Source organism: Carlito syrichta, unplaced genomic scaffold, assembly GCF_000164805.1.
Source record: "Carlito syrichta isolate Samal-C Ts95f unplaced genomic scaffold, Tarsius_syrichta-2.0.1 Scaffold311852, whole genome shotgun sequence".
In the NCBI taxonomy this organism is placed as follows: Eukaryota; Metazoa; Chordata; class Mammalia; order Primates; family Tarsiidae; genus Carlito; species Carlito syrichta.
The window spans coordinates 612472-639013 of record NW_007255948.1 but is presented as its reverse complement, the minus strand read 5'-3'; the positions used below and the strand labels follow the sequence as shown (position 1 = coordinate 639013).

The 26542-nt window shown below is 38.4% G+C and overlaps 1 protein-coding gene across 6 annotated transcripts in view; it reads left to right on the top strand.

Moving 5' to 3' along the window:
* ZMYM4 (zinc finger MYM-type containing 4) overlaps window positions 1–17081 on the top strand; it is a 155099-nt gene extending 138018 nt beyond the window's left edge. For 4 of the 6 annotated variants that reach the window (XM_008069197.2, XM_021718131.1, XM_021718132.1 and 1 more), the window contains 7 exons: window positions 995–1166; window positions 1349–1444; window positions 3480–3631; window positions 7866–7977; window positions 9384–9632; window positions 13339–13468; window positions 14606–17081. In XM_008069197.2, coding sequence (XP_008067388.1) covers window positions 995–1166; window positions 1349–1444; window positions 3480–3631; window positions 7866–7977; window positions 9384–9632; window positions 13339–13468; window positions 14606–14813 — 1119 coding nt within the window. In that variant the 3' untranslated portion in view covers window positions 14814–17081. The remainder of the gene's footprint in view (window positions 1–994; window positions 1167–1348; window positions 1445–3479; window positions 3632–7865; window positions 7978–9383; window positions 9633–13338; window positions 13469–14605) is intronic. The other 2 variants (XM_008069200.2, XM_008069198.2) reach the window with 1 other exon arrangement.
* Window positions 17082–26542: the final 9461 nt, after the last annotated feature.

Sequence of the window (26542 nt, the reverse complement as noted above, 5' to 3'; positions counted from 1 at the left end):
GCAGCCTCGACCTGCTGGGCTCCGGCGATCCTTCCGCCTCAGCCTTCCAAGTAGCCGGAATTACAGGCATCTGCTACCATGTCCGGCTGATTTTTGATTTATTGTAGAGATGAGGTCTCGCTGCCCAGGCGGGTCTCGAACCCATGGACTCGGGCAATCCACTCGCCTCAGCCTCCCAAAGGCACGGGATTACAGGCTGAGCCACCGATCCTGGCTTTGTTTTCATTTTCATTGAAGTTCAAAATAATTTTTTATTGCATTCGTGGTTTCTTCTTTGACTCATAGAGCTGCTTAATTTATAATTTTGGAGAATTTTTTGGACATCTTTTTATCGTTGGTTTCTAGTTTAATACCTTTATAGTTAGATAATTTATTGAGTCTTGTTTTATAGCCCAGAATGTGATCTATTTATGTGTTTCATTAAGTAGATCTGATTGGTAATAGTTATTCATGCCCCATTAGGTGGGTCTAGCATCTGAATCATATAAATACTCAAATGCTAGAAACTACTACAATGTGATCTTCTACATTTAAACTTTCTCCCTTTATTTCTAATATGGGTTAGATTAAATAATCTTTAAAGAAAGCCCTTATTCTGAAAAGTGTGAATCTTTAGGATGTAAAACTAAATTTTTTTTTTAAGTTTTTAAGCAAAGTTTACTTAGAAAGTAAATGAGAGAGAGAGAGAGAGAAAGAGAAGATTTATCTCCCCAAGATAGGGGAGGGGGCAGAACTAAATTTTATATTCTATAAATGTATACCCTTTCCTACTTTAAGAGTCTGATTCTAGGCTTTACTAGACTGTGATGTAGCCATGTGCTTTTTGAGCTGTGGCCGCCACCCTGTTTCCTAGCCTTTGTCCCCTCCCCTACCTTGGAGAAGTGACTCCCTTTCCTCTATCTAACTTACTTTCTAAATAAACTATATTTTCCAATCTAAAAAAAAAAATTCAAAACTAAATTTTATATTCTGTAAATTTTTGGAATTCTTACAGGGACGGAAGAAGTCTATAGTGGCTGTGGAGCCCAGGAGTCTTATTCAAGGAGCCTTTCAAGGGTGCTCAGTGTCTGGGATGACACTGAAATACATGTATGGGGTAAATGCCTGGAAGAACTGGGTTCAGTGGAAAAATGCCAAGGAAGAGCAGGGGGATCTAAAATGTGGAGGTAAATACAGCTTAAATTTGTGTCTTGATTTCAGTAGAGGGAAATGTAGATACGTAAGGCCATAAATTTGCTCAAAAGCGATAAATTTTAGGTCAGAACCTCATAGAACTTTGGTTTGGATCTTATTTAATTTTTCCCCTATTTTAATTTAAATTACTTATTTATTTTTCTCTTCTTGTCAGGAATTGAACATGCATCATCTAGCCCATGTTCTGACCCCTTAGGAAGTGCTCAAGACCATGTACTCTCTCAAGAATCCTCAGAGCCAGGCTGTAGAGGTAAAATTTGCTTCTCTCCATTTGGTTTGAATCATTTATTATATTATTGTAGATTTAAATTTGTAAATTTGGATGTTTAAAATTATTTAAAATTTGGAGTTTTAAGATTAGAAAGAGAAAGTATTCTTACTCCCAATTTTAAGGTAGCTGTTATAAAGGTAAGATTATATCTTCTGATTGAGAGTTTATTATGCAAATAAAAGTAATTTTGTTACATTTCTAACTCTGTGCAAGTGGTTCAAAATAAGTCTTCTTGAGTCCTGTGTCTATATATAACCCACATGGAACACATTGTGAGGTTTGGTTGTTTGTTTGTTTATGGAAAAACCATGCTGCTTCTTTAGGAATTTTTGCTAATGAGATCTATATAACTGACAGTGTTTGTGGTTTTCACTTCAGCTACCAGGAAATTTGGACTCAAACATTTCAAATAAAGAACAGTGTATAATTTTAAGGCCACATTAGTTTTCATTTTTCACTGGTTTTGACATCCTATTCTAAATTTTTGCTTCAGTTTATCTTTTACTTTTTATCTGTGTTTTATGTAAGATACTTGTACAATCTTTATGGAATGAGATGGGGCAGCATGAATGAGTATGCCTGTGTAACTTGATTTTTTGTCTCTTTCCAGCTATGCCTTTTCTTATAATTGGGTGATTGCATGCACTGTTGGCTTCTTGTCAGTCAGTCTACCCTGCTGGTTTTGGGGCACATGTAACCCTCCTTATTGAAGCATCTAGTTACTGCACTAGCTGTGACTCATTCATTGAGTTCCTATAGATGAAGTATAATATTTCTGCTCCAGTGTTATGTAACTTATTAGGCCTGTAACTGCCCACTTTGAACCATAGCACTCTTTGTTTTAAAAAAGAAAGGGCAGCAGTACAAATGGAAAGGTAATACTGCTTTAGATTACCAGGCCTAAATCCAGTAGCCATAGGGGATTCCCACCCATTTTTATTACTCACTCATCCAAAAAATACTTGATGAATATCTGTTATGTACCAGGTATGGCGCTAGGTACTGGGGTGAAAAGGTCAAATATGGTCTTTGCTCCATGAGATACCACTTACTTTGTGCAAAACTAATGCAGGGGAGCTCAAGTGTATGCAATCTTGTCTAAATGCAGAAGAACAATGACTAAAAAGGGTGTTTTTATTCTAACCCCACAATGTGACTCAACCTGTTATAGTAGGACCTCTACAAATCAAATTAGATAACTCTCCTGCTCAAAATTAATTCGGTTATTCATTGTCTTAAAAAATCTTAAAATATACACGGCTGATCTGCCACCACCTGCTGCTCTTGCTTTTTCCTATACACCCAAATCCCTGAACTTTTTTACCTTTGTGGTTTAGCAAATGGAATGCTTTATTCTAGCTATTCCAAGTGCATGGAGATGTTAAGTGTTATTTGAATTGTTTTGTGTTCAAATAAATCTGAGCTAAAAAGTGTTAAATAGCTTTTGTGCAGATATGCTTAGAACCTTTACTGCTAGACACTGAATTCTTCAGAGACAAATGTAGTATCTTGTGTTTTCTAAGTTTGTCAGATCTTTGAAACCCAGTGTTCTTCAGATAGCACGTTAGGCTAGTGTTTTGTGGACTATACTTTGAGAAGTCTTTGCATCCTCAGATTGGAGTTCTTTACCCACCCACCTGTTTCACTCTTCCTTACCTTTTAAGATCTAGTGCTGTGTCACATCTTCCAGAATCTAACCTGACTGTTCCCTATTGGATTTCCCTTATATGCTTTCATAGAATGTTGTTTAAAGAAAACCTCTATTATAGCACCGCATTGCCTTTATTCCCCTAAAATAGCCTTGAGGTCAGGTTCTGTCTTTACTTCATTTATTTACCAATCTCCCCCATAGTGTTTATTCAATGTTTCAATAATATTCAATGTTTATTCAGTTAATTAAATTATATTATGTAAATATTAATATTATATAAACATAATAATATAAATATATTATTAAGCAAATAGTTATGTTTGTTATAAGTTAATGTTTCAGATGTTTTCTACCTTTCTGCAGTTCGCTCGATCAAGCTGAAGGAAGATATTCTGTCCTGCACTTTTGCTGAATTGAGTTTAGGCTTATGCCAGTTTATCCAAGAGGTGCGAAGACCAAATGGTGAAAAATATGATCCAGACAGTATCTTATACTTGTGCCTTGGAATTCAACAGGTATAAAATTAAACATACAGATTCTTCAGCCTGGCAAATTCATTGGTCAAAATATATTTAGAGAAATACATACATATGCATGAAGCCAGACATAATACTGGTATTTTCATTATAATATTGTTTTTAACAGCAACAAATTGGTAGCCACGCCAGTGTTAATTAAGAGTCATGTTTAAATCAACTATCATATGTCCATTCTATGAAATACTGTATAATAGTTAGAAAGGAATGATGCACTTCTATATTTGCTGACCTGGAAAATTCTTAGAAGCTTGTATTTTAAAAAGTAATATAGCAGAATTGTATGTAAAGTATGATAGTTATTGATGGTAGTCATTTATTTTAAGGGAGAATAAGCATGAAATATACCATTTTAAGGTGTACGATTCAGTGGGACTAGTAAGTACATTCGCAATATTCAATCATTGCTACTATCTAGTTCCGTAACTTTTTTATTACCCTGAAGGGAAACCTCATACCCATTCAGTAGTCACTCCCTATTACTCCCTCCATCTAGTCTCTGGTAACTGGAAATCTGCTTTCTGTCTCTCTGGATTTGCTCATTCTGTTTATTTCATATCAATGGATTCATATACTATGTAGCCTTTGGTGTGTGGCTTCTTTCATTTAGCATTATGTTTTTAAGGTTCATCCATGCTGTAGCATGAATCAGTACTTCTTTTTTGTGGCTTAATAATATTCCACCCTATGGATATACTACATCTTGTTTATCCATTCCTCCATTAATGGACATTTGAGTTGTTTCCACCTTTTGGTGATTGGTAAATAATGTTGCTAGGAACGTCATGTACAGGTTTTGGTGTAAGCACCTGTTTTCAGTTCTTTTGCCAGATACGTTTAGGAGTGGAATTGTTGATTCTTATTGGTAACTATGATTAAGTTGTTGAGGAGCCACCAAATATTTTCCACAGTGGCTGTATTATTTTACATTTCCAGCAGCAATTATGAAGATTCCAGTATCTCCACATTCTTGCCAATATTTGTTAATTTTTTTCTTTAAATAACCATTCTAGTAGGTATGAAGTGATATCTCATGGCGTTTTTAATTTGTATTTCCTTAATGACATTGGACATCTTTTCATGTCCTTTTTGGTCATTGATATATCTTCTTTGGAGATTTGTCTGTTTAAGTCTTGTCTTAGACTGTTGCGTTGCTATAAAGGATTACCAAAGAAAAGAGGTTTATTTTGCAGGCTGTACAAGAAGCATGATGGATTTAGGAAGCTTCCAGTGATGACGGAAGACAAACGGGGAGAGGTGTGTCAAATGGCAAGACAAGGAAGCAGTAGAGTGAGGAGGAGGTGCCAGGCTCTCTTTAACAATCAGATTTCATAGTAACTAATAGAATGAAAACTCAGTCATTTCTAGGAGGATAGCAGGAAGCTGTTCATGAGGTTTCTGACCCCGTGACCCAATCACCTCCCACTAGGTCCCACCTCCAACATTGGAGATCAAATTTCAACATGAGATTTGGTGGGGACAACATCCAAACTGTATCATGTTCTTTGCCCATTTTTAAATTTTATTAACTGTATGTCTTTTTGTTTTTGAGTTGCAGAAATTCTTTATAAATTTTTGGATATTAAACTTTTATCAGATAAGTGATTTACAAATATTTTCTCCCATTCTTTGGGTTTTTCTCACTGGCTTGGTAGTGTGCTTTGAATCACAAAACGTTTTTAAAATGTTTAGGCATTCTTGCCAGTTCTAGCACCATTTATTGAAGACACTGTTCTTTACCTATTGAATAGATCTGATATCCTTGTAGAAAATTATTTGACCAAATATGTATGTGTTTAATTTGGATTCTCAGTTCTAATTGGTGTATATGACTGTTGTGAGAGCCATAAACACTGTTTTGGTTATTGTAGCTTTGCGTAGTAAGTTTTGAAATCAGGAAGTGGGATTCCTCAAGCTATTTTTGGCTATTCAAGGTCCTTTGAAATTCCATATGAATTTTATATCGACTTTCTATTTCTGGAAAAAAAAACCCCAAAGAGCCAAAAGCATTCAGGATTTTGATATGATTGCAGTGAATCTGTGGATTGCCTTGAAGAATATTGCCATTTTAACAATATTAAGTATTCTGATGCATGAATACAAGATGTTTTTCCATTTATTTAGTTGTCTTTCATTTTTACTTTCAGCAGTTTTTTGTAGTTTTAAGTGTATACATCTTATATCTTTGTGGTTAAATTTGTTCTCAAGTATTTTATTCTTTTTGATGCTGTTGTAAATGGAACTATTTTCTTAATTTCCTATTAGGATTGTTCATTGCTAGTTTATAGAAGTACAACTGATTTTTGTTTGTATCCTGCAAATTGGCTGAAGTCAGTTATTAGCTCTAATAATTAGTTTTTCTGTACTTTCTTTAGGATTTTTTATTGTAGTATTCTTTCATCTGCAAATAGAGATAGTTTTATTTCTTCCTTTCCTATTTGAATGCTTTATGTTTCTTTTTCTTGCCTGATTGCTCTGACTAGGACCTCCAGTACAATGCTGAATAAGAATGGTAAGAATAGGCATTCTTGCCAGGAACAATGGCTCACACTTGTAATCCCAGCACTTTGGGAGACAGGGGCGAGAGGATTGTCTGAGCCCATGAGTTTGAGACCAGCCTGGGCAACGTAGCAAGATCTCATCCCTACAATAAATCAAAAAAATTAGCCGGGTATGGTGGCACACGCCTGTGGTTCCCACTACTTTGAAGACTGAAGCAGAAGGATCACTTGAGCCCAGCAGGTTCAGGCTGCAATGGCCGTGAGCATGCCACTGCATTCTAGCCTGGGTGACAGAGTGTGACTCTGACTCAAAAAAAAGTTGAAAAAGAATAGGCATTCTTGTTTCATTACTGATTAAAGGGGAAGATTTTTTTTAAATCAGTATTTTATATGTACTGATATATTTTTGTTTAAATGTACAAAACTCACCTCTGTATTTATAAGGGAATTTTTTTTTTAGATTGAAAATAATCCTGCATATTAATGGTAGTTGTCTTTGCTTGGTAAGTTTGAATAGTTAATAGTCTTCTACTTTTTCTGTATTTTAAACTTTTTCTGTAAAGAGGATATATTTTTAAGCTTAAAAATGACTTTATTAAAATAAGAAAAAGAGCCGGGCTCGGTAGCTCAGCCTGTATTCCCGTACCTTTGGGAGGCTGAGGTGAGTGGATTGCCTGATCCCATGGGTTCGAGACCCACCTGGGCAACTTGGCGAGACCTCATCTCTACAATAAACCAAAAAATCAGCTGGACGTGGTAGCGCGCGCCTGTAACTCTGGCTACTTGGCAGGCTGAGATGGAAGAATCACCGGATCCCCAGCAGGTCGAGGCTGCGGTGGCCAGGAATGGCCACTGCACTCCAGTCTGGGCGACAGAGTGAGACTCCAACTCAAAAAAAAATAAAATAAAATAAAAAAATAAGAAAAAGAAGATATCATTTAATAACAAAACTGTAATCTGCAATAATAAGAAGCTCATAAAAATGAACAATTGGAGTGGTAATTTTTATTAGAAGAAACTTAAATGAAAATAATAGTCCCCAAATCACACATAATAGAACTGCAGGAAATCAAGATAGCCATGGACAAATAAATTAAAATACTAAATCTTAAAAACACCAAAGATTTTTAGCATTTAATTATATACTGCCTTGTATTTTGTAACCGCTTGTTGTATTTCCTTATCTCAATTGATTTTATCTGACCTGCACACTCAGTACATTTTTTAGCTGTTCTTTACCCAAGCTTTTCTTTGTGTTTTGTCCTATGATCTGTTTGTTGATAGTTATGATTAACAGAGTTTAGTGTCCTGTAATTAGACTTGAGCTTTTTGAGAGTTAGGTTGTGGGGCAAAGAGTTGAGAGCTGTGGTTAGAAGGCTCTGTATGAATAGTTTTAAATTTGTGCTTCCTCAGGTCCCCTGACATTAGCTAACTGTATTATTGCAAATCAGTTTTAGGAACTGAGTAAAGGGGTTTTATGTTAATTCTATGCCATCCATATTTTAAAAAGGAAATTAAAAAACTTTGCCTTGCAAGTTCAGTGCTGAAGATATTGTCAGTTAATGTGAGAGAGAACTTTAACTTGAATCCTGGTATTTCAATACAGATCCCTAAAGCACTTGGAGATTCAGCATGGTTTACAATAAACAGTATTTTCCAAACTTGTGTTTTCTTCCATCAACATGTATATTTTCTTTTTTTTTTTCTTGTAGTACCTGTTTGAAAATGGTAGAATAGATAACATTTTTACTGAGCCCTATTCCAGATTTATGGTTGAACTTACCAAACTCTTGAAAATATGGGAACCTACAATACTTCCTAATGGTAGGGTGATTATTTTTTAATTTTTATTGTTTTCATTATGTGCTTTTTTAACTTGCTTAAGTTTGTGATTATCTGTTTTTAAATTGTTCATTTTATATTTCTGCTGAGATTTATAACATATTTGGACTTTTGAGAAGAAAATTTGGAGTTTATTGTTAATTATTTTAGGAGAATAACTTTCATAAAGTGCATGTGTAGATACTAACTGCTGAAAATAAAAAATTTGAAGTTACATTTACCTTTTTGGAAACCATTTTGATCTGGTAGTGTCAGTGAAGTTGCACACTGAGCCAGGAGCTGCTGCAAACTGAACATTTTTTCAACAGTTTATATGTATACTGAACTATTGTTAAGTGAGTTAAGTCCTCATACTTGAATTGTCTTTGACCTTTTGTCGTCAAACAAGGCCATGATTGATTCCTAGTCTCTCAGGCTCTTCAGCTGTGAATGAAGAGGTTAAGTGTTTTGCTTTCTGTTAGGTTGTCGAGTCCCTTTGAAGTATTCTGAACAACATAGTAGTTTGATGCAGTTAGCATTTAGAGAGAGAACTAGGGATATATAGATTTGGAATAATAAAGTCATGTTTGTGGATAATCTCCCAAGGATAGAATGCGGAAGCAACAACAAAGGATTAAGGAGAAAACATTAGGAAAGACCTACATTTAAGGGACATCATGCAGAAGGTGCAGTTAAAAATACATTTATTTTAATTTTTCTTTAATACCTCTGCTTTGTAAGAAAAATCCCAGATCAATCACCAGGAAGTAATAACTCTTTGTTTAAGTTAAAAATAAGAGAAGAGTGGTGGAAGGAGGAAAACTATCTGCCTTTTAATGATCTTGGCTAAATAACACTGAACCGGTTAACAGTAAGCTTAATGATCTCCAATAGGAATTGACAAACTATGGTCCATGGGTCAAATCTGCTCCCTGTTTTTGTAACCCATGAGCTAAAAATGGTTGGGAAATCTTTTAAAGAAATAATATTTTGTGAAATGAAATTCAAATTTATCTATAGGTAAATGTTACTGGTATATAGCCATGCCTGCTTGTTTTATGTGTTCTCTATGGCTCCTTATTTCTATAGCAGTAAAGTTGTTCAGAGCCTCTGTGGCCCACAAAATCTTAAATATTTACTCTGTGGCCATTTACAAAGAAAATATGCCAACCTCTGATCTAAAATACCGGTAGATTAAAACTTTCAGGGGAATGCTGACAGTGTCTGCTTGAGTGGAACCATCTGCCATTTTCTTTGTGGTGCCTTTTCTGTTTTTATACATAAGAAGGGAAAAAGAGGAACAGTCTTTCTCTTCATACTTTCCTATCCTAGAATTTGAGAGATTACTTAGTCCTCTTTAGCAGAAGCTCAGTACAGTACTGTTGCTTTTTCCTCCTTTCTCTGTTTAGGTTACATGTTCTCTCGCATTGAAGAAGAGCATTTGTGGGAGTGCAAACAGTTGGGCGCTTACTCTCCAATCGTCCTCTTAAACACCCTTCTTTTCTTCAATACCAAATACTTTCAACTAAAGAATGTTGCTGAGCACTTGAAGCTTTCCTTTGCCCATGTGATGAGACGGACCAGAACTTTGAAATACAGTACGAAGATGACATATCTGAGATTCTTCCCACCTTTACAGAAGCAGGAGTCAGAACCAGGTATGTGGTAGTGTTTGCCAGATTTCTGTTTGTTTTGAAGTTTCATTAGTAGTACTAAAATAGAGTTACTGCAAAAGGATAATTGTAAATTCTGGACATGGAAGAAAGAGTATAGTTTTCTTTTAATATTTCAATGTTTTTCTCTTTTGTCAGAAGTAAGTTAAAGGCTTGCCTCAAAATGAGAGGAATCATGTGCTTTAATATACTTTGATTGACTTTTCTTTTTTTAATTTTTTAAAAATTATTTTATTTTAAAAATGTGGGGTACAAATTAGGGTTAGGTACATACGTGGGGGCTTTTCTTTTTTTAAAAAAATAGGGTCAGAGTCTCACTATGTTGCTCTGGCTGGTCTCAAACTCCTGGGCTAAAGCAATCTGCCTGCTTCAGTCTCCGAAGGTCCTGGGATTACAGATGTGCCCAGTAAATTAGAAATTTTGATTTAGTTGGATAGAGCTCAAATAATCTGCATTTTACAACTTCTCAGGGAATTTAAATGTATAACCAGGATTGTGAATCACTGATTAACAGGGACCAGATAAGTCAATTGCTAGTCAAAAGAAACCTCTTAACTTCTAATCTGTTGTTGTGAGTGATGGCAAGTTGTCAAAACAAAACAAACTTTTAATCTGTTGGGGATTTTTTTGAGTTGGAGTCTCACTCTGTTGCCCAGACTGGAGTGCAGTGGCACGCTCTTGGCCACTGCAGCCTTGACCTGCTGGGCTCCGGTGGTCCTTCCACCTCAACCTTCCAAATAGCTGGAACTACAGGCTAATTTTTTATGTATTGTGGAGACGAGGGCTCACCAAGTTCCCCGGGTGGGTCTCGAACCCGCCAGCTCAGGCAATCCACTCGTCTCAGCCTACCAAAGTGCTGGGATTACAGGCTGAGCCACCGAGCCCAGCCTTAATCTATTGTTTTTAAATCTTGTTTTTTTTTAAACAGAGCCCCTCTTTTTAGTTAACATTATGAAGGAACTGCTTTTGTACACAGTAGAATAATATCAACAGTGATGATTTTATTAGAAGGCTAATGATCTTGCATCTCAAAAATAGCCTACTAAATAACTGTTTAGAATTTTAATTAATTAATTTCAACCAGAATCATAAGTTTTGAAGTTCTCAAAATCAAGTTATTACTTCTTCTTGTTCTTTTTTTTTTAAGTTGGGTTCTTACTTTGTCCCCCAGACTGGAGTGCAGTGTCACGATCACAGTGATCACGGCTCATGGCAGTCTCGACTTCCTGGGCTCGGGTGATCCTTCTTACTCAGCATCCAGAGTGGCTAGGACTACAGGTGTGTGCCACGCCTGGCTGATTTTTTAATTTTTGTAGAGACGAGGTTTTCCAGGCTGGTTTCGAACTCCTGGGCTCAGGTAATCTGCCCACCTTGGCCTCTCAAAGTACTTGCTGGGATTACAGGCGTGAGCCATCAACAGCCTAAGTTGTTACTTCTAAGAGTGAAATATATTTTTTGAATATGAGAATTTAAAATTACTGAAACTAAAATCTGTAAAGAATACTTCAATTTAGTGTAAACTTTTCTCAGAATTGCTCCTTTACTTTAAAAAATACTATAATTATCTTGCTTTTTACCTAATGCCTATGTCCTATTTTCTTAGTTTTGTTTATATGTGAGCCTCCTTTTGCTCTTAATTGATATTGAGGGAGGGAGAGACAGGTAATCTTTCTGTGTTCTGAATAGGTGCTTGACAAGGTCGGTAATAAGTTCAGCTTGTTTTCTGAATGAGTAGCTAGCAAAGTTTTTCTATATGGTTAGCCACTAAATAGAAAACTGGGGTGAATTTTGTTAAAATACAACTAATACAGGAAGCTGGGAAAAGTCCTATGCCACTTGGTAAGAGCAGTTATAAAAAAAAAGAAAGAAACCTGTTTTTCCTTGGGTTCTCGGGTCTGCTTAGTGTTCTCTTGAAGAGTGACTGGAAAAGTGGGAAAGAAACAGCCCACTTTCCATGTCTTTGCCCTGGCTTCTCATATAAATTGTGATCTCTGCAAAATTCTATTGGGGAAAACAGTTTTTACTCTTCTTAGCAAATGGTCAACTCTATTAGGAATTTCTTTTCCCAGTAAAGTTGCCATTTCTCACAATACTCTGACAGTTTAAAAATCTTGAGGCCAGGTATGATAACTCACACCTGAAATCCCATCACTTTGGAAGGCTAAGGTGAGAGAATCACTTGAGGCTGGGAGTTTGAGACCAATCTGAGCAACATAGCAAGACCCTGTCTCTATAAAAAATAAAAATAAAAATGAGCCAAGAGTGGTGACACACACCTGTAGTCTTGGCTACTTGGGAGGCTGAAGTGGGAGGATCCCTTGAGCCCAGGAGTTTGAGGCTGCAGTGAGCCATAATCATGCTGCTGAACTCCAACCTGGGCAACAGAGACCCTGTCTCTTAAATAAATAAGCCCTGCTTCACAAATACATAAAGAAATACATACATACATACATACATCTTGAGCAAATGCCCAGTAGACACCAGTGCCCCACAGTAGAAATATCTTCAGGTAAAGAAATGATAACTTCTTGCCAGCCTGGTGGCTCATGCTTGTAATCCCAGGACTTTGGGAGACCAACACGAGATTATTGCTTGATCCCAGGAGTTTGAGACTATTCTGAGCAGCATAGCAAGACATTGTCTCTACAAAATAAAAAAATTAGTTGAGCAGGTGACACATGCCTGTAGTCCCAGCTACTCAGGAGACTGAGGCAGAAGAATCACCTGATTCCAGGAAGTTGATGCTGCGGTGAATGGCATTCATGCCATTACACTCCAGTATGGGTGACAGAGTGAGACCTTGACTACAAAAAAGAAGAAAAAATGACAACTTCTGCCAGATACAGCAGTTCACACCGGTAGTCCCAGCTATTCGAGAGGATGAGGCTGGGCGGATCACTTGAGCCCAGGAGTTCAAGGCAGCCGTAAGCTATGGTTGTATCACTGCACTCCAGCATGGGTCCTGGGTGAAAACAAGAAAAGAGAGAGAGAGAATACAACTTCTATCTTGATCTCTCTTGTAGGAGAACAACATGTGGATCCTTTAATTCTGCTTTACCTTGGTGTGACTTAAGAACCCTATGTCTAATAAACGATTTACAAAATTAAGTCAGGCTCAGAATAGAGATATCTTTTATGCCATGCTTTTTGCCATGGTCTCCCCACTTTGGTGAGCAGGGGGACACAAATATTACAGGATAGGGATTCAGTTTTTTTAATGCCATAAACCTAGCACTTAAAATAATGTCTGTGGCTCAGCCTGTAATCCCAGCACTTTGGGAGGCCGAGGTGAGTGGATTGCTTGAGCCCGCGGGTTCAGTACCAACCCAGGCAACTTGACAAGACCTTGTTTCTGCAATCAATCAAAAATTAGCCGGGCGTGGTAGCGTGTGTCTGTAGTTTTGGCTACTTTGAAGGCTGAGGCAGAAGGATCACCTGAGCCCAGCAGGTCCATGTTGGAGTAGCCATGAGTGTGCCACTGTACTCCAGCCTGGGCAACAGAGTGAGATTCCAACAACAACAACAAAATGTCTGGCACCTCTGTAGGCCCTCAGCAAGTATTTGTTGAATGATCAAGTGAAAGGAAAGGAATGACAAAGTTTTGGCTGTCAAACAAAGCTACTGCGTGTCTTGAGAGTTGAAGAATAGACTTTTCTAATATAGTCCTTGGATTATTATTTCCTGCCTCAAGATAAACTAACTGTTGGCAAGAGAAAACGAAATGAAGATGATGAGGTTCCAGTGGGGGTGGAGATGGCAGAGAATACTGACAACCCACTAAGATGCCCAGTCCGACTTTATGAGTTTTATCTGTCAAAATGGTAAGTGGTCTTCCGCTGAACTGCATACATATAGTGCACTTCAAAAGGCAGTGAAGGTATTTTGTATTTCAGATGCTTGAACATAAGAAAAGTAACTGGCTTGTGACTTTAGACAAGGACTTAACCTCTAATTTTAGAGGTATTGTGAACTAAGAAACTAGTTGCCTTGATAAGGTTTTTCTTTTTGAAAATTTCTTCCTAAACAAGAGTCACTGCTATTATTTGATCTTTACAACTTGTACAACCTTTATGTGATATCTAATGTGCAGTGATTTTGTTTCTATAGAAAATAAATTTTGAGCCGGGCTCGGTGGCTCAGCCTGTAATCCCGCGCCTTTGGGAGGCTGAGGTGAGTAGATTGCCTGAGCCCGCAGGTTTGAGACCTGCCAGGACAGCGAGACCTCATCTCTACAATAAATCAAAAAATTAGCCAGGCGTGATAGCGCGTGCCTGTAATTCCAGCTACTCGGATGGCTGAGGCGGAAGGATCGCTGGAGCCCAGCAGGCGAGGCTGCGGTGGCCAGGAGCAGCCACTGCACTCCAGTCTGGGCGACCGAGTGAGACTCCAACTCAAAAAAAAAAAAGAAAAGAAATTTTGAAGAGAGATCGTTTTGCTAAGCCTGTAATTAAAAAACAATTTTTAAGAAATTGAAATTTTCTGACTGGGCCGAGGTGGGAGGATCACTTGAGGACAGGAGTTTAAAACTAGCTTGGCAACGTAGTGAGGCATGACTCTACGAAAAATTTTAAAAAATTAACTGGGCATGGTGCTATTCACCTTTAGCCCCACCTACTTGGGAGCCATAGGCCAGAGGATAGCTTGAACCCAGGAGTTCGAGGTTGCTGTGAGTTGTGATTATGCCACTGCACTCCAGCCTGGGTGACAGAACAAGATCCTGGCTAAAAGAAAAAGTAAATGTACTCAGTGGTCCTTTTCTAAGAAAAAACTATGATTTTAGACTTGTAAAATACAGAGTTATAGTCTACTCCTGGGAGAAATATTCCTATAAACCTATGTATTCCTGTGGGTACATTGCTTTCCCCAATGTGAGTCACATTATATTAAAGAATAGTTCATATTTTCTATAGTCTCTGATTCCCAATTTTCTTTTCTTCTTTTTTTTCCCTTGTGGATAGTTCTGAAAGTGTGAAGCAGAGGAATGATGTGTTTTACCTTCAACCTGAGCGCTCCTGTGTCCCAAATAGTCCCATGTGGTACTCCACATTCCCGATAGACCCAGGGACCCTGGACACCATGTTAACACGTATACTCATGGTGAGGGAGGTACATGAAGAACTTGCCAAAGCCAAATCTGAAGACTCTGATGTTGAATTATCAGATTAAAATGGAAGCGAGTTTCCTATTTTCATACACATTGGTATGCACCAAACTGTGAATGCATCCAGCTGTTGGAAAACGATATATAAGTCCAGGTCCTCTTGGCTCGATAATGGAAAACAGATAATGGAAAACAGATGCCTCGTGAACCCCACAGTATGGATGTACAAATGAAAATTGAAGGAAAGAGTATAAACTGAGAAATGTTCTTTGGCAGTGATATAGTTCTTAGACATCTTCAGAATGACTAATCAATTTCTCTGAATGGTGCATAATCTTATTTTGTTTGGGAATAACAAATTGTGGAATATTTTTAAGGAAAACTGTTGTATAAAACTCTACCATAGTAACCTTAGACCTTAGAGAGGTAGCTTTGGAGTGAAACCTTGGCTGTAATAGGCTACTTGGGCAAGCCCTCCATAAAAGTCAGAGGAGAGATCAATACAGAGCTGAGAGTGATGGCAGGTGAGGACTGTGGGACCCAGACTTGAAGACCCAATAAAAATACTCAACTTTTAAAAAAAGATAGTAAAGTGGTCTTGATTTTGATTTTCACTGCCACGCCCGTTATGTGAAGAATAGAAACCTCTGGTGCTTTAGCCAGGGCCCCTCACGTCAAGGAAAATGACCTTCACTGCTGTTAACATTAAATGTGTCCCTTTTACTTTCTGGGTCTAGCCTTCTCAGCAGTGGGTCTGGATGTGGGTAAACTAAGGTAAAGGGGATGAGATTCCACAATCCACTTATGCACACAGAAAATCTGTGGAGCCTCTTAAGACTCCAAGTGTCTTGAAATGTTTGGAGAAAACCCACTAAAATGCCCTCTTCTCTGGGTGAAGGCCTTTATTGCTGCTATGGTACACAGAAATGGGGGTTCTCCTTTGTTTTCATTTTTTTCCCCAGTGGCAGCTTTTCTCCCATTATTTTATCTTCCAATTTCCCAAACAGTTCCTCTTATTTTCTCTTTGCACCAGTTTCTGGAGGCCCTTGTCATTTCAGAAAGAATAGTTTCTCTCCTTACTTTGGCAAACCCTGTGAATGATTCCACAAAGATACAGTATTACTTTGCTATCTAAATGATGATAGAAAAAGGTCCTAGTAGGTTCCTATATAAAGCATTTGGAAGATGACTTTGTTGCCCTATGAAACTTGAGCATAGGGATTATGGGGTTAAGATACCAAGAAATTGACTGTCTTGATATCCATAAGCAGGTCTTCTTCTAGCATTATTCCAAACTCTAACTGTTTAAGTAGTTCTATGAGGATTGCAAGTCATAGGCGTGTGTGGCATATCAATCCATCTTTCTCATCTCCATTCTGTTTCTTCCCCACAAAATTTTGAATCAAAGCTTTTATGATGTTGGCCAATCACAGAACTTCTTTAGCTGAGGTGAATTTGACCCTCTGATAAAACTGTGAGATGTCAAAAACCTCTTAGAAATTCTAATTTTGAAAGACTTTTTGGTATATCCCATTTTTTAGGTGGGGGTGGCAGGTGTATTTTTTTTCTTTTTAACAAGTGAAAGTCATTTAAATAAAATAAAAATTTTAAAGTAGGCCTTTTGACATTGTGCTTGATGGTTCTGTCCCTCTGCCTGTAACAATTCTCATTTTTGTTACCAAGAACTGTGTGAAAGAAGTAAATCTGCCCCAATTCTGTATGATTAATTCCATCTGTGTTTGTCATATCTGACTGGAAAACTTCTTACTTCCATACTTTGTTTGATATGGAGGACAATTGGATTGTCTGATAAGTCTGCCAATAAACTATCCAGAAACATCAGGTGTAATAGTCCCCACTATACGAATTTTATGGTTTGTGTAAACACTAACATTTTCCCCTTCTGTAGTTGTATAAAAACAAATATTGTTAGCATAGTAAATTGTTATGAAATACCAGAAAGAAAAAAAATCTGTATCTTTTAACTGAGAACAGCCAGTACCCAGATAAATGACTGTATCAGGATTTCATTTGCATGTTAGTCCACAGAGTTGCCCAGAACCCTAAATTTATTCATAAGAGAAAATGATGAATTATTGGTCATTCCTCATAAGTGTAGCTGTTGATGTGTGTGTCTGATTGTTTGCTTTTTTAATTTTACTAAAATTGTGTAAAATTACATTTTTTTCCAGGGGAGAAAAAACATCAAACAAAAAGAGAAACATCTAAATCATCCTTTTTGTTCTCTTTTGGTTTTTAACCACTTTGGGATTTTCCCCTTTCAGAAAACACAGGAATATTCCCTTAGAATAAAATAGTATATTTGTATTTGATGGGTGAGTTATTTTTCTTTATGTCTTGAAAGAGTTTTAGATAACTTTTTTTGTTTGACTTTATTGGTATGACCCAACAGTTAGTAAAATTACAAAGAAAGATAGCAATTTTCAGAAAAGAAATTATTTGGTTTTTACTCAGTTCAGTATACGTTGTTGCATTGCAAATTCTTTTCATTGTTTCCTTTTTTCCATCAAAAGATTTGTTCCCATTTTTAATTACTCTATTAACTATATTCAAAGTCCCAACAGCTAGAAATACCAGGTATCATATGTGTATATCTGTCATTTCAGCAAACTCTTTTGAGATTTGACAAATTGTAAGATTAGGATAAAGAATATATTCATTCTTAAGTAAAATTCATATTTGAATTGGAAATGTAAGACTAAATGGCATTTTCCTTAGACTCTAGATTTGTCTTGCTATGTGCATATATACCTTCAAATTCAATATAGACTGTTTCTATCTACGTGCCTTGTGGCAGTCTTAATTTTGTAAAACAGGAGCTTTCCCAAAAATTCTAATGTAAAATGAATTTCTATAAATGAATCCCAGTTTTCTATTAAACTCAGAATTTAATTTTCCATGTGAATAAAAAGGTCTCATGGTATTGAGTTGAATTTTAGGAGAGAATTAAGCAATAATACCTTGAATTACTCTATACTGGTACTTATCTGTCATTATATTTTGTCATCAGTGAAGGAAACAATAATTGAGAGGCATTGTTAGTGGAAAGATCATAGGCGTCAGAGCCTAGCGTTTCCACTGACCAGTTGTATAACTTTAGGTAAATTCTCTGCCTCAGTTTTCTCATCTATTAAGTGGGCATAATAGCTCTCTTATTAAGTTGTGCCTAGCACATGGTAGGCTCTCAAATGTCAGATTTTTTTTATTATAACATACAAATTGCTTGGCATGTACTAAGACTTTAAATAAATGTTAATTCACATAATACAGTCTGAATTTTCACTAAGTTCAGCACTTTGGATTTAGTAAGACATAACCTACATGATCAATTCTACATATTTTAATCAAATACTATTCAGAATTACTAAATACTTCATTGAAAAAAGGAAGAAATGCATGTATCTTTCTATATAGGAAGAGCATGTGATAGCTTATTTATTTATTTTTTAATTGAGGGACCCTTAATCTATGAAACTTCTTTTACTTGATAACAGTAAGAGAAGTTTCATTTTTAATAAATATATATATATAATCACTTTAGGAACAAGACCATTGTACAACAACATCCATTTCTCTCCTCCTCATTTGATTAACAGAACCTTTCTGTCCCTGCAAGTTTTAGTTAGGTAATCGCTCCCTTGGTAAGAGTGTGTATTTTCTAGGCTACCTTGCAACTAGCAGTGACCATGTGACTGAGTTTTGACCAGTGGGCTTTGAGCAGATGTGAGTTTATAGGTACCAGGCCACATTCTTAAAAGGAAAATGACAGTTTCTTGAGGTTCCCCTTTCTGTGGGCTATAATGTGCATGTGCTCATGGCAAATGAGTTTTGCCCATGTGGGGAAGGGCAAAAATACCAAAAGCATATTACCCTCATGGACAGAGCCACCTATCTCCTGCCTACTAGCTCAGACTGTCACATGAAAAAGAAACTTGAAGTCATTATCTTTGGATGTTCACCAGCATCATTCAAGAACGAAGAGAATCAATGAGCTCTTAAAACAGTAAGTTTAAGTAAGCTTGTTAGATGGAAAATAAGTTTGTAAGAATTTCAAGCATTTTTCTACAATAACAAAAACCAGTTTGGGGATATCATTAAAAGGAAAGGAAGCCGGGCTCGGTGGCTCAGCCTGTAATCCCGCGCCTTTGGGAGGCTGAGGTGAGTGGATTGCCTGAGCCCGCGGGTTTGAGACCCGCCTGGGCAGCAAGACCTCATCTCTACAATAAATCAAAAATCAGCTGGGCGTGGTAGCGCGCGCCTGTAATTCCAGCTACTCGAAAGGCTGAGGTGGAAGGATCGCCAGGGCCCAGTGAGTCGAGGCTGCGGTGGCTGGGAGTGGCCACTGCACTCCAGTCTGGGCGACAGAATGAAACTCCAACTCAAAAAAAGCAAAACAAAAGGAAAGGACACTGTTCACAACAAAAACTATGTTATATTGAGTAATTAATACCCAAGATCCCTGTATTTATTTTAGTAGACTGTGTTGGAAAGCTGGCTTTTTACATGCAGGAAAATAAGACAGAATCCCTAATATCATGTTCAAAGGTGAACTCTGGATAGATTCAAAATCTAAGTGAAGAAGGTAAAATTGTGAAACTCTTAGGAAACATAGGAGAATGTTGTGGTCTAGGCACATGGATAAGCTTCTTAAATCCCCATAGAATTAGCCACATGAGGAAAACAAAACAGATTGATTGTATTATATCAAAATTAAAGATTTCTATTCAATATAGGATAAAGATAATATAAATGACAGGCTCAGGAAGATACTTCTATTTAAAACTACCGATGGATTTATATCTAGAATATGCAAAACTGCCAAATCATAAAAAAAGGATAATTAATAGTTCATAGAAGAAAAGCCCAAAAGGTAACACATTTATGAGGAGATACTTTATTAAGAGCTATCACTTACACCCTTAAGACTGACCAAAGGCTGGGCTCAGTGGCTCAGCTTGTAATCACAGCACTTTGGGAGGCCGAGGCGATGGATTGCCTGAGCCTACAGGTTTGAGACCGCCTAGGCAACTTGATGAGACCTCGCTTCTACAAGAAATCAAAAATTAGCCAGGTGTGGTAGTGTGTGCCTGTGTTTCCGGCTGCTTGAAAGGCTGAGGCATAAGGATTGCTGGAGCCCAGCAGATCAACGCTGGGATGGCCATGAGCATGTGTCCCACTGCACTCCAGCCTGCAACAGAGTGAGACTCCAACTCAAAAAAAAAAAAGGACCAAAATTAGAAAAACGGAATGCCCAGTTTTGGTGGTGATGTAGGGGGATATAAAAAACTTTACACAGAGCAAGAGTAAATGCAGACCTGCATATCTATTCTGGAAAGTAGTCCTAAGCATTAACAAGTGACCGAGCACAGTGGCTCATGCCTGTAATCCCAGTACTTGGGAGGCTGAGGCAAGAGAATTGTCTGAGCCCACAGGTTCGAGACCAGCCTGGGCAGCATGGCAAGACCTCATCTCTACAATAAATGAAAAAATTAGCTGAGTGTGGTGGTGTACTCCTATAGTTCCAGCTACTTGGAAGACTGAAGTGGAAGGATCACCTGAGCCCAGCAGGCCAAGGCTGCAGAGGGAGTAAGTGTGCTACTGCACTCTAGCCTGGGTGACAGTGAGACTCTGACTCAAAAATTATCAAGTTAAAGAAGTTTGATAGCCGGTCTTGGTGGCTTAGCCTGTAATCCCGCGCCTTTGGGAGGCTGAGGTGAGTGGATTGCCTGAGCCCGCGGGTTCAAGACCCACCTGGGCAACTTGGCGAGACCTTATCTCTACAATAAATCAAAATGAGCCGGGTGTGGTAGCGTGCGCCTGTAGTTCCAGCTACTTGGAAGGCTGAGGCGGAAGGATTGCTGGAGCCCAGCAGGTCGAGGCTGTAGTGGCCGGGAGCGGCCATTGCACTCCAGTCTGGGTGACAGAGTGAGACTCCAACTCAAAAAAAAAAAAAAAAAGTTTGATAATTTACTGAGATTTTTTTTCTTCCCATTAAATAAGAAAAAAACATTAATCAAGTGCTTTTTTTCTATAGTCTATATAATCATATACTTTTTAATATTCAGGGAAAGCATTGATGGATTTTTAAAATATTAAACCATCCTTGCATTCCTTGATTAAATCCTAGTTGATCATGATGTATTTTTTTTTTATTGTTGTTGTTGATTTTTTAACATACAGAAAAGTGTAGTTAAAGTGTAAAGCTTTTAGTTCTGATTTGGGTGGGCATTTGTTTCCCTAAGAAAAGGTCTTTGTTTTTTCATTTTACTTACTGCTTATAGGTCTACTCAATTTTTAATGTCTTACCAATTTGGATTTTTGTATTTCTTTACAATTTTCTCATTTTCATCTATGTGTTCAGGTTTGTTAACATAGTTTGTAGTCATTTCCTTTTTTACTTTGTTTATTGTTTACATCTTCTCATTTTCCTGATCAGTCTTATACAGTAATTTTTCCAATGAACCAGCATTTGGTTTTGTCAGTCTTCTTTTTTTCACATATTTCTGACTTTATTACTATTTTTCTTTTCTTGAGTGTTTTCTGGTTTTTCATTTTTTAGATCATTGAATTGAATGCTTGCTCTTTCATTGTTAATCTGTCTCATTGTCAGTCTCTCTTCCTGAAAGTGATTTCAAATCTATAATTTTTTAAACTCAGTACTTCTTTCTTTAGCTGTGTTCCTAGATTCAGACATCATGATATTATCACCTGTCTGTTCCAAATATCTTCTCATTTCCTTTTTTAACCCAAGAGTTATCCTTTCTGTGCCCTCAGTTTTAAGGCTGTGTTTGGAGCATATTAATAATAGTCATGATATTTATATTTTCTTTATTCATTGTTCTTATCTTTTGGAGGGTAGTCCCCTTGTAATACAGGCTTCCCCAACTAGGTGTCCTAGGAGACAATCATCATGAGTGTCCCAGCTAGCATTCTTGTGAGAGGCTGCATTCGGCTTCAGTGAATTTTTGCGGAAGAGTCTTTCAGTGCATTTGCCCATTTCATGATGGGTGACTTACGAGCACACCTGCCCACACAGTGCTGAGTGTTCAGCAGTTTTTGACCCCAAATGGCCTGACCCCTCTGTACTGCTCTCCCTATTCACCTGATCTCACCCAAGCAATATTTTTTGTTTCCCTGGATGAAAAACGTCCTCAAAAGAAAATGTTTTGCCAACGTGGAAGAGGTGAAACCAAAAACGGCAGAAGCACTAAAAGGCATCAAAATGGGTGAGTTCAAAAACTGTTTTGATAGTCGAAAAAGCATCTCGGTAGGTGTATTGCATCCAAAGTCCTTTGAAGGTGACTGAGTTTAAACATGTAAGAATAAATACACAGTGTTTTATACGTAAATTCCAGGGTCTTTTGGCTCCCCCTCATATAATCTCCTGCCTGTTTTCTTTCTTGCATCGAATTCTGTTTTATCAGGTACTATAAATGTTGCTTCCCCAGTTTCTTTGAGTTACTATTTGCCTGATTTTTTCATCACTTTTACCCTGTAATTGTTAGATTTAGAAAAACTTATATTGAGAATCTTTGGAATTTTTTTTTTTTTGCATTTATGTCATTGAAGGTGCATAGATTCCCATTTTATTCGTTATGTTATAATCAGATACTCTTCATTATTTATTTTGATACTCAAATCATGCTATATTTTAGTCCATGGAAGCCTCTTCTAGGTGGCTCTTATGTCTTTCTGATGTGTTTCCATTATTATTAACTTTTTTTAGCGTTTCTTCACTTAAAGGCAGTGTATTCCAGGATTTTGTTGTACTTCCCTGCCTGATCTTGGAATCAGCCATTTCTCCGTAAAGCCATAATACCTTAGTGCTTGGTGAGCTCATTGCTGCTAGAGTAAAATTGCCTGTGTCCTCACAGTGGGTAATCAATCTACAAACATACTACATTCATGTAACTGTAGACATCTATAGCCATGTGCATATGTGTGTACAGATATATTTGTTGTCTATTTGTTCAATCTTCTTAGTTCATTTCAATTCTCCCAATTTCAGTTTTCTCTCTAACCTCAGGCTTCCCTCTAACCGTCCCCCTTCCCACTTTCATAAATCTTTTCTCAAAGAGTAAGAAACATGGCTCCCGTTATCCTCAATATATGTATGTACTTTCTCAATCCGTTAACTTGGTTGCACAGTATAATCAGTCTCCCAACCATTCCAGCCACTCATTGCCCCCCTTGTTCTGTTGCAAGGCATGGCCATCTCGCTGGGTACGGGCTCCAGGCCCTCACCTCCTCAAAGGGCAGTGTCCACACAGAGAGGGCAAGTGGAGATGGGAAGGGAGGAGTGAGAATCTGCCATTAAGGGCCGGGCTCGGTGGCTCAGCCTGTAATCCCAGCACTTTGGGAGGCTGAGGTGGTGGATTACCTGAGTCCGCAGGTTCGAGACCAGCCCAGGCAACATGGCGAGACCTCGTCTCTACAGCAAACCAAAAAAAAAAAAAAGAGAGAGAGAGAGAATCTGTCGTTAAGTTTAAGACATTTGCATTCATTTTAACTATTGTCAGAACTTATTTCTGCTGTTTTTCTCACAGTTTCTATGTATTGTACTTTTTGGTTTTATTCCCTTGCTTTCCATTGAGTAACAAGTTTTATCTGTTTAAAAGTAATGCTTTTTTATTTATTTACTTTTAAAAAATTTTTATATTTGAGTTGAAGTCTCACTCTGTCGCCCAGGCTGGAGGGCAGTGACATGCTCACAGCCACCACAGCCTCTACCTTCTGGACTCAGGTGATCCTTCTGCCTTAGCCTTCTGAATAACTGTAACCACAGGCGTGTGCCACCACACCTGGCTAGTGTGTTATATTTATTATAGAGATGAGGTCTCGCCAAGTTGCCCAGGCTAGTCTCGAACCCCTCCCTGGGCTCAGGCAGTCTTCTCACCTCTGCTTCCCAAAGTGGCAGGATTACAGGCATGAGCCATCGCACCCGACCTCTTTTATTTTTATTGATATTATACTTAGTAGTGATTATGTTTGTTTGCCCCTATTAGTTTCTTTAACTTGCCACCTAAATCTTCTTTCTAGTAAGACTTTATTATACTTTTTTTTAAAGGTTAGAGTCTCACTTTGTCACCCAGACGAGAGGGCAGTGACACGATCACAGCTACCACAGCCTCCAGCTTCTGGACTCAAATGATTGATCCTCCTCAGCCTCCTGAGTAGTTGGGACTACAGGCATGTGTCACCATGCCCGGCTAATTTAAAAAACTTTTTCTTTTTTTGTAGAGACAAGGTCTCACTGTTTCCCAGGCTGGTCTCAAACACCTGAACTCCAACAGTTCTCTCACCTTGACCTCCCAGAGTCCTGGGATTACAAGCATGAGCCACTGTGCCTGGCGACTTCATTATACTCTTATATGCCTTTGGTCTTGCCCACCCTTACCATGTTGATATTTTTAACAATATACTTCAAACATATTGTTCAAGTATTCTTTTTTTTAAAGTTAGCTCTGTTTCATATTACAGACTTGGCCAAAGTATTTGTTCTCTGTCATTTCCTATCTCTCTTCTCATCTAAATTAATTTTTTTGTATTTGACCACTTTCAAGAATATTTTCTCTCAGCCTGTAATCCCAGCACTTTGGGAGGCCAAGGCGAGTGAATTACCTGAGCCCGCGGGTTCGAGACTCACCAGGGCAACTTGGCGAGACCTCATCTCTACAATAAATCAAAAATTAGCTGGGCGTGGTAGCACGCACCTATAGTTCCGGCTACTTGGAAGGCTGAGGCAGAAGAATCGCCGGAACCTGGCAGGTCGAGGCTGCGGTGGTCGGGAGCATGCCACTGCCCTCTGTCCTGGGCGACAGAGTGAGACTCCAACTCAATATTTTCTAAGTGGGTCTTTTGTGAAAAAGTTTCTGAATCCTTATGCCCCCGAGAATATTTTTATTACACTCATGTTTAAAGGAGTTTGTCTTAGTATAAATTTTGAGGTCAAAGTTCTTTCCTCCAACACTTTGAAAACATTGTCTTTCACTGCAGTGTTTCTGGTTGTATTTTTTCTCATTATTCTAGGAGTCCTTTCATCTTTTTTTTAATTTTGGGAAATTTATTCTCATTTCTTCAAATATTTCCTCTACATTTTTTCCTTTCCTTCTAGGACTCCCACTGTTGGAATTTGGCACTTCTCCACCCCTGGACTGCTGTGTGTGTGTGTGTGTGTGTGTGTGTGTGTGTGTGTGTGTGTGTGTGTGTGTGTCCCCGTGTTTTCACTTTTTTCTGCTGCTTTTTGTAAAGGCCCTCAGTGTGACGCTCTGGCCCACAGCGTGGTTTTGAGCTGTGTCTGTCCTTCTGCCCCATCTCTTATATTTTTCACGCTTAATATTTCTACTTGGTTCTTGCTCCTGTTTCAGATTGAGTATATTTATTTCCCTGTCTTTATTTTGCTTTATCTTGAATTCTTGTTTAGTTTGCTGTCTTTGGGGGCAGGAAGTTGGACTCCTCAGGTAGCATTTGGCTATTTTAGCCTGTGAGCTCATGTTCCAATAGCACCAACTTCTCTTTGTGGTAGTCGCTATTGGTGAAACCCAAAAGCCAGGCTCTATCCTGTCCCTCCCTCCCAGTGAGTTTAAGAAGTTCACGACCTCACAGTTCTGTTGACCACTCCACCAGCAACTGCTCTTAGGTTCACCTTCACATCTTAAGGAGATATCAGCAGCGCTGGGAGGAGACACAGCTCCTAGTTGTCACCTCCCAGCCCTGGAGCTTTGGAAGGAACAAGGGCTGGGAATTTTCACCCTAAGCGCAGCTGCCCAGCCCACACCCCTCTTTTCACACCAGTAGAGCTTTTAGACTGCCCCGAGAGTGTACCACTGACACCAGTGACTTGACCAATTGTCCCATGTCCAGCAAGAGCAGACATCTCCCGGATGCCTCCTCTTCCTGTGTGTAATAATCTTAAGTCTCCGAGGGGATTTTTAAATGATTTAGGGAATGTTGGAATTTGCTTTGGTTTTGTTTTGGCTTTTGGTAGTGGTGCTTCAGATTTTTTTTTTTCCTAGAGTTGATTTTTGGGAGAAGGAACTAGTAGCCTATTCCAGTTCATTGTCTTAATAAGAACCAAAACCCTTGTATAAATTCCAGTGTCCTTTTATTATTTTTATTTTTGAGCCTGCGTCTCCCTCTGTTTCCCAGGCTGGAGGGCAGTGGCATGCTCATGGCCACCACAGCCTCAACCTGCTGGACTCTGGTGATCCTTCCACCTCAGCCTTCCAAGTAGCTGGAACTACAGGTGGGTGCCACCACGCCCAGCTAATTTTTCTTGATTTATTGTAGAGATGAGGTCTCGCCAAGTTGCCCAGGCTGGACTCGAGCCTGTGGACTCAAGCAATCCTCTCACCTTGGCCTCCCAAAGTGCTGGGATTATAGGTGTGAGCCACCGTACCTAGCCTGTTCTTTTATTTTTAATGTATGTTATATTTTAGGTGTCTCTTGTGAACAGAGATCTACAATTAAACCCAATCCGTTAACTTCCGTTTGGTGGTGGTGGTTTTGTCATTGTTGTTTTAACAGTCTGAAAACCTCTGCCTATTAAGTGGTCACAGTTTTTTTTTTTTTGAGTTGGAGTCTCACTCGTTCGCCCAGACTGGAGTGCAGTGGCCGCTCCTGGCCACCGCAGCCTCGCCTGCTGGTCTCTGGTGATCCTTCCACCTCAGCCTTCCGAGTAGCCAGAATTACAGGCATGTGCTACCACGCCCGACTGATTTTTTTTTTTTTGATTTATTGTAGAGATGAGGTCTTGCTGCCCAGGCGGGTCTCG